The 15558-nt window shown below is 47.8% G+C and overlaps 1 protein-coding gene across 1 annotated transcript in view; it reads right to left on the reverse strand.

Moving 5' to 3' along the window:
- The window catches only part of LOC119461452 (uncharacterized), a 17302-nt gene extending 1878 nt beyond the window's left edge, over window positions 1–15424 (reverse strand). The window contains exons 1-6 of the mRNA XM_037722769.2: window positions 15228–15424; window positions 14935–15143; window positions 10568–10947; window positions 5810–6114; window positions 2495–2547; window positions 381–480 (exon numbers count right to left, since the gene is read on the reverse strand). Coding sequence (XP_037578697.1) covers window positions 381–480; window positions 2495–2547; window positions 5810–6114; window positions 10568–10947; window positions 14935–15143; window positions 15228–15424 — 1244 coding nt within the window. The remainder of the gene's footprint in view (window positions 1–380; window positions 481–2494; window positions 2548–5809; window positions 6115–10567; window positions 10948–14934; window positions 15144–15227) is intronic.
- Window positions 15425–15558: the final 134 nt, after the last annotated feature.

Raw genomic sequence — 15558 nt, forward strand, 5'->3', positions numbered from 1 at the left:
ATGCGCGTTATCAGCATAACATAGCATTCTCTACATGTAAAGTAATGAGCGCAGCGTTTTCAAGAAAGGAAACGCAAGCAAGGCGGATGACGATTACCGTTGTGGGACAAAGATACGCCCCAAAAGGCGCAAATTTATTAATAGTGTAGTGTGCAGAGTCGAAGACAGGACTGCAGCAGGTTGATGTTCATGTCGACCTGATACACGGCGCAAGGTTCGCTCCTTTGTTTTCGTCGGCCGCCATCTAGTGGTGGCCACTGCAGAACGATCGGGTCTCTTATCTTCCTTTTGTCCGCATAGTATGTCAGTGCTGTAATTTTCTAGCGAGATTTAACACTCATCTGTTCGAAAATAGAGACCTCGCAAGAGCACTCACTGACCGGTAGGAGCGTAGCGATGTCGGCGGTGATGCTTGTAGCATCTCTGCTGTCGACTGTGGCCATTCGTTGGGTGGGCTCCACTCGAACCGCGTTCGCCTGCCTTGAGAGAAGATGACATTCGCAGCTTTAGCTGCCTGCTTTAGCGAAACGCGGCATAAATATAGCGTATATACCACTGACACACTTTGGTTACGCGCTCGAAGACATGATGCGCAAAGCATGTCCTTCTCTAACCCCTTCTCCAACCTACGACGCGCATAACTTTACACTTAAAGGGACTGACAACTGGCCAGAATCTGTATGAGACGTTGATGGAAATTAATTGACCATTATTTATAGCGATAAAATCCAGCATGCTGTTAGCGATTTAAGTTGGAATTACAATTTCAAATTGGCAAAGAAAGTACCAAAAACTCAAAAACTAGAGTTACTGTAGGGAGCCTATACAGTAACTCTATAAAAAACTAAAGTCACTTATCAAAAACCAGTGAGTGGCGTGGCCTGGCGGCAAAGTCTTGGTACTTTGGGTGTAGTATATAAGGTTACTGTTCATTAGTCGGCTGTTATTAGGTACAGCATACTTATTGCTTCAAATTGCAGGCCGTGTTTATTAGGTTTTTGCGCTTTATTCTATACTTATTACGAAAAGAAGTGCACGCTAATGAACGTCGAGTGACGCTGCCTTTGTGGTAATGAGTGGAGCGGAAAAGTGGGCAGAGCTGTTCTGTGCATCGTGCCACACATGAGGGCTGTTGTAGGCGCGCGAGTTGGCAAATTAGTACCCCGCGTTTGTGGTCTTTATCAGATACAAAATGCCATGCTGCAATAATAGCACTACTGGCATATCCCATCACTTAGCTTCGCTCGGCCTTAAAAAATAAAACAAAGAAGCACCTTGCGCATGCAGCCAGCAAAAGCATTTCCTTCGATATCAGTTTGTGTTACTTGGAGGGAGCCGTCGGTGGGAAATAGATTCAGACACCACTTCTTATTATAAAAATAATTCAATGCTTCAGAAAACATGAGCTGCAGGAACATCAGCTTGATAAACAAAAAAGTAGCAGTTTTACCTGAAAGGCGAAGCATCGATTGCGATAGCAAATTAGTGGACAGCTATACGAAGTAAGGACAGTAGTTTTATCGGCCGTATAAACTTGTAAACATAGGTATACTAACTAAATTAACAAGCATGTCACGCGCGCACAAGCAAACATGAACACATCTCCCTCGATGACCGCGGAAACGCTGTCAAAACGTTGGAGTAAGGAAACGCGGCAACAGCAGCGAGCGAACTAAGCCGCGAAAACACAGCGCAGGGCGGACTCTGTCCCCGCCGCGGATGGCTTCAAGATACAGCGGCCTGGAGAAAAACGCCCCCCCCCCCTCCCTACCCTCCCCACAGAGCCTTGCGCGCGCTTCCTCTCCGCTTCCCTCTTTTGCATGCGCGAGATCGAGCCGCGATCGCCGGCTCCACCTCGCACGCTTTCACTCGCACATACAGCATACGGCGCGCGGCGACGATTTTATCGCCCTTGGCCTTTATACGGAACCTCACGGCGACGATGGCGGCAGAAATGCGCCTGGAGTGTCCATATAATTGCTATCGCAATAATATAACTTTCTTACAGCTAGATCCGCACTTGTCGTCTGCTTCTCACCAATGCCGGCGTATAATCGCTATCGCGCTCACCTTTCATTGTTTCCAGCATATGTTTCTTGAGCACGACTTCATCCTCAATGCAGATCGGAAATTTCTGATAAAAATTGTTCCACGGCGTTTTACTCTTTGCGACTGTATGATTGGACTCGGATAGGGTTTCCGTTGCACTAAAAGAACTGGTACGGAGTGCAGGGTAAGGAGTGCGGAGTCCGCACTCTTTGATATGATCCGAGACGTCGGATCTCGAAATCCGGTGCGAATGTGCAAGAATTTTCTTTGCTCAACATGCGTAAAGGTTGCGCCACGTGATGCGGCGATGACTGATCGTTCGTCGTCGAAGCCAAGAGGAGTATAAACTCCTTGGCTGCGGGCCCGCGGTGTCCAAAATGGCGGCACAAGGCAGGAATAGTCAACAAGGATGCTCTCGCTCCGTGCAGCAGTTGGAGTCACTTACCGTGCTGGCGTCGTCGTTGCGTGGGTGCAGGGCTGTCGAACGAGTCCCAGTCGCTGCGAATGACAGTGTCATCTTTCAGAAACGGTTGGACATATAATCTACACGAACTACACGATCAGCGCCGTCACGGTTTGAAAAAGTGACGAGTTGGCGGACCGTTCGCAGCACGTGTATGTCGGACAGCGGCTCTCAAGGCCTGTTTCTAGGCGAAGTCCTCTAAGCACGTACTACGACCTATGAAAAATTAATAAGTCCGCATAATTTTCTTTTGAATAATGCCCCTCTACCTATCACAGCGCAATTGCCGTGCTGTGAATGGCCGCTCTGTGACAGGATTGAGACGTATTCAAAATTTCAGAAGGCAGCGCGGAAAGAAACAAAAGAAAACGAATTATGCAACTATAATTCAGATAGGTGTATATACTGGAACTTGCGTTTCGGTCTTTAGCGCCGACTACGAAAGGGCGGGTATACTCTATACTCGCGGACAACTTTGTGTGGCAATGAAGGGAAAGCTACGGAGGCAAAGCGCGCACAAGTGAGAGCGCTTCTGAAAAGAGTCCCGCGTTTTAATCCACGTTGGTTTAGGCTGGGGAAGAGAAAACATAAACAGCCTATTAGCAACAGTTAAAGAGAGAGAACACACCACTGAGTGTAAAAGTTTGCTTATTTTGCGGGTTTTCCCTTCCGCGCCTGGGCAAACGCGAAACCGTCGCACGCGGAACCTGTGTCGATTCAGCGTCTGTTCCGAGCAACCAAAAACACTGTCGAACGCCGCCGGGCTACTTTGCGCTGTAATATGTGCAGCGTCGACGCGCCCGTAGCTTTCCCTTCATTGCCATAGAAAGTTGTCCGCGAGTATAGCCACTGGCAGATCCGGAGGTGGAGGAGTGGGGGAAATGCCCATGGGAACCCTGGAACCGCTTTCGTGGGCCGATCCCGGATGTAGTGCACAGCCGCGCCAATAAAATTACATTATTTTCAGGTTTCAGTTCTGTCATTGTTTCGCACAATATTTAATTCTGAGAAGATTTAAGATAAACGGCATGCGCTGTCGCTGTTTTGTTCAAGGACATTTGTTTGTGGCCTGCAATTCTCAGAATTCTGAGGTGTAATTTTGTTAAGAATGTAAGACCTGGTATGAGAAGCTTTAGTGATAGAATGGTGTGGCAATATAACCCGAATATACCGCATGTCGTATAGCATGACATGCCATATAGCATACATATGACCTAAATATATACGAAACCTCACGGCTACGCCGATGCCGACGGTAAAAATTCGCTTGGAGTGTATTGCTGTCGCAATAAACAGAAAGAGTGGTACTCATGGTGGCATTAATAACAAATGAGGTGGCGTACGGCAGGCAGCGCGTGGCTATTCATTGCCAATGTACGCGTATATTGGCTACGCACTGACGCGCCTTTGTAGGTGAGATTATACCGCGCAGTGCTCACGTATGTGAACGTGTCCATGCGCGATCAAGGCCGAGGCGTCGTCGAAAAAAGAAGAGAAATGAATAATAATAATAATAATAATAATAATAATAATAATAATAATAATAATAATAATAATAATAATAATAATAATAATAATTTTTATTTGCACAAACGTGCGACAATGGCTGCTGGTTTTGGAAGGACGATGCAGGTTTGTGGAGATTGAACGCTGATTTAGTCGTCAGCGGTTTCCTTGTTCATTTCTTCGAAATAGAATGTGCTAGAAGTGCAAGTCACGTCACTGTGAACGCAGATATGGGCATAAAGGCAGAGGACGAGGAATAAAGAAGCTCTCCGAGAGAAGAAAACCGAGAATGTGGCGATCGCGTGGCGTATGAATGTTGAAGGCAATATCGCGGTGCGACCATGTGAGTTTTTGCACGTGTGCGCGAGTGCATGTGCGACCCTGTCTATTGACCCTTTTCGCGGATCAGTTTTGTTCTAGAGAAACGAGATGACGCTTTCGGCGGCGCGCCGTACGTCGCCTCAGCGACCGCGAACGAATAAACCATTACCGCATCTACATTGCTTCTGTGCGATCAGCAATCGTAAATGCAATTGAGTTTTCGCTAACGCACTGCGCTCCAATCATGCTGGATTGAATCATGTGGATTGAAGACGTGTGCATAGTAGGCTGCAAAAATAGTGACTGGCATATTAAGGAATGTAATGAATATATGTGTGACTAAGTTCGCGGACCGCTGATGCAACTGTCCGTATGTGTTTCTGGCACTTCGAGATGTACGGTTTTCCTCGAGGATACAGCAATTTGCTCATCTGCCAGCGTTGTATCGCTAACCTTCAAAGAAAGGGCTTCGGCCCCGGTACGTTGGCAAGAGTGAGCACCGCTCGTTAAACAATGATAAAGGGAGTATCACCGCTTCCTGTCATAGTAGGTTTCGTGCACAGTATCTACGCACATCTACCTCAACTGGCACGGAAAATTACGCCCACTCTTTCGCCAACGTGTCAAGAATAAGTGAATGAGCGCACACTTGAATATATGCGCACTATATACGCACAATAAATGACGGTACTACACCGATAGCGCACGAATGGTCGAAGCTGAATGTATTGTGACGGAGTGAGCGAGTTATTAGCGATAATACGATACGTCTTTGCTACAAGGTATTACAATGTACAGAACAGCTAAGTTTCAAGCCTTGTGCGCATCAAGAACAAATCTAACGGAACTGAGCTGACCCGCGAGCGATTAGGCAGAATATAATCAGATAGTGACCGCACCGAGGAACTTTACTGAGTAAGAAACATGAGAAGCCGCTGCTTCAAAATATTTGCCAAATACAGAACGAAGAGCGAAGCACGCTTCTTCTTCACTTTTCTGGGGTTTTACGTGCCAAAACCAGCGGAAAGTTTGGATAGCTTGGAATACATACTTAGCCCCGCTTTTAGAACAAGCACCATATACGCTGCTCGCGCCGTTTGGACGTAGCTTAATCAGCTCCGAAAGCGCTTTTGCATGTTCTCTGAAGCTGTGGCCAAGGCTTGGTGTCGTCCACCCAGTCGCCGTCTACAATATCTCCCGAAACAGAGGTTTTCTAAGCGTGTACCGGCGTCATACACATCCATTGTACACACGGAGGCAACGAAGGCAGTTGAGGCAAGCAATGGACGCGTCACGACGTGATCAAACATGGCAGCGCCCACGGGATCGCCGCGAAAAGGGTCAATAGAGAGTTTTAGATTAGGGGACGCGAGCGGCTTGCATACGCAATAGGGGCCACGGTATTGCGCATGTGCGGAGGGGTGCGCGCATGCGCAGACCCCTTCATGCGTGCGCGCGTGCGCGACGTACCTCTGCACGAGCAGCTCGACCTCGTCGCCCGTGGTGTGCGTGTCCATGATGCGCTGCACCTGCTCGTACGTCTTTCCCGTGAGGGGCACTCCGTTCCACTCGAGCACGCGGTCCCCCTCGCTCAGCTGTCCCAGCGTATCGGGCCGGCTGACGCGGGCCACGTATGCGCCCAGCTGGCCATTGCTCATGCGCTTGCCGCCCACCACGCGCACGCCCAGGCCTCCACGGCGAGGGTCGCGCGTCAGCAGCACACGCCGGGCGCCGCCCCGGCTTCCGCCGCCGCCCACCATGTCGGGCTCGGGCTCCTGCAACGCGTATCCACAGACACACAGACTCAGGCGAGCGCCACTCAGTGCTCTTCACTTGAATGAATGAATGAATGAATGAATGAATGAATGAATGAATGAATGAATGAATGAATGAACAAAGGAAGGAAGGAAAGAAGGAAGGAAGGAGGTGAAATGAAAACAAGAAAGGGAAAGGAAAGGAGGAAGGATGTAATTAATTTTTCATAGAACGTGTGGACGTTACAAGAATCTGGCTGCGCAACTTCTCCAATTACCTGATAAATCCTACTGGGAAGATATATCTATCTCTTGATTCCAGAAGCGGGCTTCCCCACAATATGATCATTATAACAGAGAAGCCAGCTTCGATGCACATTGCGTGTATAAATATTTGATTCCTAAAATGACGTAAATTGGAAGGAAGAAAGAAAGAAAGACAAAAGAAGGATATTTATAAAAATTACTGATATGTTTTGATCTACATCGCTGCTGTCATCGTCTGATAAACATGGAAAAGGCCTAGTTAGAGCAACGATCATACTGCCATCAGTTTGCATTGAGACCATCACGTGCATTGAGACGCAAGGATCTGCGCAAGTGCAGTCATTCATCCTAAGAAAGGCCAATCCAGTATAAATTCTGCAGCGAATTAAGCATATTATTGAAATAATTGAATTGAATGACGTAAGAATAATGAAATACCCCCCCAAAAAGCTGACGTCGTTTTGTTAACTGTTCTGCAAAATTACGAGTTTTTCAAAATTGTGGGCACTCTGCGGGGCTTGAATGCGCTTGAATGAAGAATCGGTAGATAAAGAAAAACATTTTTAAAAATCGGGAAGGGGGGCTGCAAAGTCTAAACCAGACAAGCCGTTGAAGTGAAACCTTCTGAACTGTACTTTCGTGAACAGCGACTGGAGAGCCATAATGACCAGAACTCTGTCCATTCCTATCACGATGGGAATCAGCACCGGCGTCGAACACTGTGAACAGTCACACCTAGCCCAACCGGCGCATACTAAATGGGACCACCAAAAGTGTGGGTATTGGCTTAGGTGCGGTGCGTATATAAGCGGTGAAAGCCAATTCTGTGGAGCAGGAATGCGGCGATGTTCCCAGATCAGTAGTTTGGAATGCCGCTCTCGTACGAGCAGCCGTCAGTATCGATCGCGTCCGGGCGGAATAACCGCAACACGGAAAAAAAAACCAAACAGAAAAATAATGTATACCGTTCTCTCTCTCTCGCGCTCTGCGGCTCGCCTTTCCGGCCCAGAAAACGGCCTGCTGAGCGCTATAACAAACTTGCCAGCGGCTCTTTAACGTCAGTGCATTTCGCTACTGCTGCCTTTCGTCAAAGCGGAAACCGAAGTTTCAACCTAACCATTCGGGTCACTCTCCATCTTCCCTCTAGCCCCTGCGGCCGCCTGCAAGGCACCGGTGAACTGGTTCGAGCGATCGGCAGCCCAACTCACCGACAACACATTTACCAGTTATACGTGCAGTCCGTATGGACGGAGACTTTAATCTGTGCATAGCTCCGATTAACCTATACCTCACCACAACTTGGCGAAAAAACATGGCGTAGTGTTTCCGCGGTCACTCTAGTCAGGCAGCTCGTCTTCCACGGCTTTCTTAAGTAGATTAAAGTACGCGACGTTGCTTACACGTGCCAGTCAAACAAATCTAGCTATACGCAACGTAGCCCGTACCCAAATCATGTTAGCTATACGCACTGCCTGTGCGCAACAGTAATAGTAAGACAGGTAGGTAAGATAAAGTACGCGCAGTGCGCGTCAACACTAGCTTCTCTACAATAATTGTCTCTGTGTGGCGCAACCGATTTTTAGAAATCAATACACGCAATGTTAATCGAAGCTGGCTTCTCTGTTACAATGATCTTATTGTGGTGAAGCCCGCCTCTGGAATCAGGCGATCTTTCACGCAGCGTGCGCGAAAGCTGTCTTCCTTACAGTATGTGTATTTATGTCGTGAACCCCTACTTTGCAATTATATGCCCGTGCACACCGCGTGCATAATGATGATTATTGGATATTATTGACGCAAGGGCCATGTGTGGCCAAATACCGCCAAGGCAATGCTAATTAGTTGTCAATGAAGCATTAGCTGTGAATTTTGAAGGTTAGATGTCACACGGCTGTATAGAGGCCTAAAAATATAAGAAGTGCGTAGAATATATATGCATTAAAACTATGAGAATGACACGTTGTGTGAGACGTACGGTGATCATAAAAGATATGCAATGAAGGATGTTATAAAAAGATGTGGCTGTCAGTGGCACTAATGCCTCAGCAGGACCCTTGAACGCAAGGGCCTAGAAGCACGTGCTCTGGAAAAGCGTATTACCGTAGCAGCACCCTCCAGTTGGACGACGTGCTACGAATCCATTGGGTGTATAAAATGTAGTACACCAACATCGTTTATAGAAGCTAAGACTGATTTGTTTCCAAAGAGTGGGTCATTACCTAAGAACATTGCTGGACGTAGTGGGACTTGTTGACGGTATAGTAAACGAAAGTGTTTTTTTTTTCCTGTGAGCCTCTAATGTATGACATTCCAGCAATACGTGAAGGACAGTTAACGTCGTGCCACATTTCCCACAGGTAGGTGGCTCGTCACCAGTCAACAAGTAGGAGTGTGTGCCATATGTGTGGCCTATTCTAAGTCTACAGATGATGACCTCTGTTCGCCGAGTTTTTGATATGGGTGACCAGTTTCCTAGTTGTGGCCTAATGACATGCAGCTTGTTAGATGTTTCATTGTCCCATGAGCGTTGCAATAGTTCCTTAGGTTTTTTTTTCGTAGAAAAGGTTTTAAGTCTATGGCAGGCATAGAAGAGTTAGTGTCTTTCGCTGCTATCGATGTGGCCGCTTCGTCAGCGAGCATATTCCCCTCGATGCCTCTGTGTCCAGGCACCCAACATATTATTACATGTTGATTACACAAGTATGTTAAACACAGCGTGCATAAACACCAGCTTCTCCTCTATTGGTATCTTATTGTGGCGACAGGCCGCTTCTGAAAGTAAAAGTTCGTGCGCGCAGCCTGCGCGAAAGTTTTCTCCATCGCATGCATCTGACTGTGGAATCAAACGTTAATGCGAAATCATTCTTGGCATACTAAGAGCAGTTTTCTTTCCGGCTATCTAGATAGCCACATATCGCACCAAAAACGAGGGCCGTTCGCGTAGGCATGTGCCACTGAGTATGTACCGCTCTCTGAATGAACCTCTTTGATGCCAACTTGAGTCACTGTGTGTGTCACTGGATATGCGCGGACTTCACTGCGGTGCCGTCAGATAGCGCAGCGCGCCCATGGTGAAGCGCGAGAGAAGAGCCCGGCAACGCCTCACACGTGACGCGCATAGGCTGATCGCACATTTTGATATAGTCATCGCAGTTCTGCCCGAATTTTTAGTGCTAGCATCATGCAGCAAAGCTGGCTTCTCCACAATATGTATCTTATTGTGGTGAAGCCCGCTTCTGGATTTATTTCTGCACGCAGCGAGTTAAATCTTGCTTCTGTAGTGCCTTATTATGGTAAAGACCGCTCCTGGGAACCCCATGCACGCGGCATGGGTCAGCTTTGGGTTGTACATTTGAAGTGTGAAGTCTCTCTCTGGAATTCCTTGGTTCTACTGGGCTATCGCACGCGTCCTCGGCGCATTCAACACTCACGACACAACACAAGGTACATGCACCTCATGCCAATGATTGCAGCGTCTGTAACCAGAACAGTTATAAGGCTCATTAGCTTATTAAAGATTTTAGAGTTGGACGAAAGCATTTAAGTGATGGAGCGACCAAGTGGGCTGCCATAGACAGGGTTAGCTTTGCAGGGTGATAGGGCGGGGGCATTGGTCCGCTCACATGACGCGTGCGATTAATGTATACGTAGCGTCAATAGGTTAGAGCAAATAACGAGCGTGCCAAGTACACCTTTATAAGCTTTGGTACATTTGAAAGCATTCCGCGGGGCCACATTAAAAACTACACTCGTACATTTGAAAGCATTCCGCGGGGCCACATTGAAAACTACACTGGCGCCCAATTTGTGTCATAGAAAGTCCTCTTTAGACTCATAGTCGGGCGATTCGATGTCTCTTCCGTTCACAAGGTATCTCTGGAAGATCAGCCAGTTCTAGGAGCCGCAATTCCGAACCGGACTGCTCGCTGTCGCTACTCCGGGTGCTCGCGGCACCTCTGTTCTTGGTAAGGGTATGTCAGCAAACGGAAGCGATAACTAGAGAAAAAAATTGTGAGGCAAGACACAGAGAGAGGAACAGGAAGGGTGCTTCCTGTTCCTTTCTCTGTGTCTTGCCTCACGATTTTTTTTCTAGTTATCACTTCCGATTGCTGGCACACCCTAACCAAGTACCATATGTACCAACTTGCCCAACCAACCATCCTTACGAGCTCCTGTTCTCCCGGTGGGCATCAATATCGTCGATCACCTGAGGCATCATGTGGTGCAGGCGGCGCCGGCGGGGCATGTCCGGCAGCAGCGGCATGGCGGGCGGCTCCTCGTCCTCCTCCTCCGACGAGATGGGCGAGTCCGGGAAGGTGGACGCGATGAGCGCCATGCTGCGGTCCTCGGCGCTGGTGCCGCATTGCATCAGGCCCCCGCCTCCCATGAGGCCCACACCCGCGCTGCCGAGCATGCCGGCAGGCGGGTGCATCAGCCCCATCGAGTCGTTGGTCATGGGGCCCGGGGAGGTGGCGGGCCAGCGGCGCCTCTCTTGGCGTAGCACCTGGTCGATGGCCTCGAGCACGCTGCCGCCCGTGCTGGTGGCGTTGCTCACGACGCTCAGCTCGGGCGACACTCCGGTATCGCCTGCGGCATGAACGCATTCGCACACGTGCACGCGAAGATAGTTGTACGCGCGTGTGCACGACGCTAATTGAAAGACAGCAGTGCAGGACGTTATATACCCTGGAGACTGTCAAATTCCGTCATATTGTCGAATTCTGTAATGGCGGCATTTTGAGCCAATTTGAGAGGCTGTAGCAGCCCTTTGGGCCATTCAGAGCTCACACGATGGTGAAATCGACAGTATGGCGGAATTTTACTAAGTCCAAAATAGCACCTCAAGGTGCAAAAAAAAAAAAATATAGTCTGATGATTTCTGTGGAAGACTGCAAGGCGAGTAATTTTCCTCGAGCTTCATTTTTTTTCTTTTTTCCGTTTTTGTCAACCCTCGTTCACTTTAGCGAAACCATAGCAAGCGTTTCAGATGGTGTGCAACTGCTGCATCTGAAAAACACTGAATTCCTGGACATATACAATGTCCCGTTAAGAAATGTCTTACTGCTCTCTGGCTTTACGCCAAAGAGGCGAACATGATCGCATAAGTTTAATCCCCCACTCCACCTCTCAACAAAAAGTGACAATAATAATCAAAAACAGCCCAACCCAAGTCACCGAGCCATCTTCCTGTTTAAAAAAGATTTATTTACCCATTCATTTGTTAACTACGAATAAACCTGTGTCGTTCTTTTTTGTAGCAACATGCTGGTTGATGACAAACTTATCTTTCATGTGGAGAGAAGACGCTTTGCCATCTAGTTGACGAAAGGAGCCACTGCACTGAATTGTGGAAGAAAATTGGTGCGCGGTTAGAGGAAAGACGTTCAAACGCAGACCTACTTTCTTCCAGCACTTCAGTGCTTTGCCCTTGCATTTATGTCACGAACTTCGACCAACTCGCCATAATAGCTATCCTGAAGGAGAAAGCCTTTTTAAAACGTTTCACGTAAAAAAGAGAAGAAGAAGAAGAAGAAGAAGAAGAAGAAGAAGAAGAAGAAGAAGAAGAAGAAGAAGAAGAAGAAGAAGAAGAAGAAGAAGAAGAGAGAGGAAGAAAGAAGAAGAAGAAGAAGAAGAAGAAGAAGAAGAAGAAGAAGAAGAAGAAGAAGAAGAAAGAATACGGGGAAAGAGAAAAATATAAAAATTCAAATCGCTCTTTAAATGTAGCTTTTCCGCAATAATACCATTTATGCCAGAAAGCCAACTTTACAGCAAGTACAATACATTGATTGGCGGATGCGTTTATGTGTTATACTGGCAACCGGGAGGTGAAGAGCCACAAAAATATAAAATGCGTCCTTTTCAGCATTTTCCTATAAAAAAAAAGAAAAAAAGGGGGTGGGGGTCATTTATGCATTTTAGGTTGTCTAACAGATTCATCGCCACTACTTCAACGCTCGTCAAAAAAGTTAGTGCTCACGAATGTCAGAGAGCGCTTAGTTATTTCCTAACTACGTGATTGTTTGGCAACAGGCAACCTTTCTTATTTACTTCTATTGTAACCAACTAATGAGACGGTCCGAAAGGTAATCCTTGCACGCCGTCATTGCTTTACTGCAGAGTACAAAGCAACCCCGTACGGAACACGGGAATGTTACGGACACAGAAAAAGACGTTAAGTTCCCACTTGAACAGCAAGGTTGTATGGGTCTTGTGTAGGCAACCACGCTGTTACCTGTTCTTATTCCTTCGTTGAGGTGTTTTCTTTGCTGCATATTTAGGGATTGCAGCGATTTCTGTTAGGCCACCTCCCCTTAATGCTCCGGCGAGTTATGGTATGTGAATAAATACAGTAAATAAATCAATGGTGAGGTGAACTGCCGAATGTTGTCTAACCGCTACGCTACTCGCCCAACTAGGCCGCCCTGATCGCTTTTTCCCTCGGTAGAATGCAAAAAAAAAAAAAAATAACGGTGACAACAAATTTGTTGTGCCAGCGGTAAAAATTAAATGTATGGCCTGGCAGTTGGCTATGGTTAACTAAAACCTACAGTCAAATCTTTCGTCAAGTTTTAGTTATAGTTGGATGTCACTCCACAACCATAGTACTGGCAGTCAGAGCCTCAACTGCACGCACGCATTCTAACTCGGAGAGTTAACGATTCCTTCCCTGACCCGCTCTGACCATTCGGGTGTAGTTTCATCCAGTGCTTCGGCACCGGATGCGTGTCTCGTCGCAAACTGACGTTTCCTGCGTAAGAAAACTTTGCTGAGATGAGCCTGTCGGTTTCCTTGCCCGGCCATAAATAAGGCCGGAGAACAGCGTTGTTTTCGCAAGCAAAACAAAACTCGACTTGCCTACACTGCCCTCGTAAAAAAAAAAAAAAAAAAAAAAAAAAAAAAAAAAAAAAAAAAAAAAAAATCATAATAAAATGGAGGTCGTCTCGTCTGAGCTCTTTGTATTGTACTAGTTTCGGCTGGAACGTCTATTCGCTTCCCGTTATGGTCAACACATTATCCGCGAGGAGCCGTTTATCTGCACGGACGGCGCACTGTGAGTGAATTGCGAGAGTAGGGAATTGGGGAAAACGTAGAAGAGGCCCTGAAGTAATTAACACGTGCACTTTCGATCCCGACTTGGCGATATAAAGATTCTTGATAGGAATAGAAACACAAACGCACGATTGATATAATAAGCTTTTTTTATATATATCAACGAATGGGAGTGATTGCGTCAGCGATCCGTCAATCAACGTGTTCGAAAGAGAGATATATTTCCTTGACTCGCACGTGTAGGCTCCGTTGTGAAAGGCCTGTCTCGCTCACGTGCTTTTTGTTTCGTGTGCATCCTGAATAATTAAACGGCCCGTGCCGTTGCATAAACACTGTGATTTTAGCACTTGTTCTTCGCACCCTCCCGTGTGATCATGTCTAACGCTATGCGTTCTATTACAAGTATGTCTAGCATGCTAGACTATGAAAAAGATTTACTAATTAGCTGAGCTTTAATGTAAAATCGTGAGAGTGCGAGGCTCTGCAGCTTACAAGTGGCATTGCGTCGTGCGACAGATTGACGGAATCCATGTGATTCAAAGAAGTAATGACGAGAGTTCATCGTATATGTCGAGTTCACTTGGCTGCGACATCGATCTCTGGTAGCTACACATACTCTAATTTCCGTGCAGGGAAGTGAACGTTAGGGCTCGCGTCAGCCAATCAGAAATCGGGGTGTGCGAATAGTGACCGATCGAATACTTTTCGAATAGTTTTCGAATAATGAACAGCCGTTATAACAAATAATATAAACCGATGTCCACATCCCAGCATTCTTAAGGTTAGCAAGTTTCTGTCATTACATAGTGCGTTATGAAGCGTTGTTTATTAAAAGCACAAATGAAGCATTAGGAGCAAGCAAGTAGTAGTTTCGCATGCACAGAACTCTTCGGAGAGTGCGAATGATCGCTGTACAGTCTGTAAAGCGTGGCTACCTAAGTGACGTAAGTCCACTACGCAAGTTATCATGTTATATGTCTATGCTATAGGCCCGCGGGGGTGAACATTTCCAGTCTTTTACTCCAATTGTATGTTTATTTGGGCGTAGTTGACGTTTCGAAATATTCGAAAAGTATTTGAAAAATATTCGCATTTACGAATAGTAGCTATTCGATTCGATTACCGAATCGAACAAGACACTATTCGATTCGTTATTCGAAAGTTTCGAATATTCGCACAGCCCTAGAAAATATTAGAACACTGATTTTCCGCGGAGCATATCCATTGCTTCTTTAAACGCTCTCTATCGAATACTCTGTCCCGGCTTTCTGCGCTGGAAGTCAAACGGCCAAATGAACGCTGTACAGGTGCCCGAGTTGGGATGACGGGCTTCCAGGGGGGTACCTCACAACCACCTGTAAAACTCACAGAGAAAGCCAGTGCAGGCAGCCTATTGCGTTCTCTATTGACGAAGGCAGCTGGCAGAATGTGTCAGCTTTCGGTTACAATCGTCACGTCGTGAAAGCGATTGACGCTTTGGAAAGCAGATATATCACGCCGATCCGAGAAGCGCGCAAGACTCACCTTGGCGCAACCGCGCCAGCTTGTAGAGCTCGGCGTGCAGTCGGGCGTTCTCCTCGATCTGCTGTCTCCGCTTGGCAATCTCGGCCTTGATGGACGCCTTGCGCTGCTCGCAGGTGTCTTCTTCGTCCTCGGAGCCGTACGGCGATGGATGCCACGAGCGCGGTTTGCGACCCTTGTCGCCGCGCCGCCGTGTCCGCCACGGGTCAGGCCTGCGCGATAGACAGGGTGAGCGTATGGGACACGTGCTAAACATGGACGGCGGTGTGCGCCGCCGCTACCGCGTTGTCCCTCACCCGGCGGCGGCGGATCGTCGCGGTTCCGGGGTAGCGGTCCAGGACTGGTCGGCGGCTCGGCGCCGCCCCGACCAGCCGAGCAGCGCGGCCAGGTCGCCCTCGGAACGCATGTCTCGATCGCGCAACTCCAGGAGGCGCCGCCGCTCGTCGGTGACGCTGCGCAGCTCCTCACGCAGCTGCTGCTTGAGCGAGTTCATGTACGAGGAAGACGGCTGCCTACAGTGCCGACGTTGCCCATGGTGCCAACAGACCCCATCGTGCCCCCAGTCCCCATCGTGCCCACGTTCGCCATCGTGCCTACACTCCCCATAGCGCCCACAGTTCCCATGGT

The sequence above is a fragment of the Dermacentor silvarum genome, chromosome 8 (assembly GCF_013339745.2).
Source record: "Dermacentor silvarum isolate Dsil-2018 chromosome 8, BIME_Dsil_1.4, whole genome shotgun sequence".
Lineage (NCBI taxonomy): Eukaryota > Metazoa > Arthropoda > Arachnida > Ixodida > Ixodidae > Dermacentor > Dermacentor silvarum.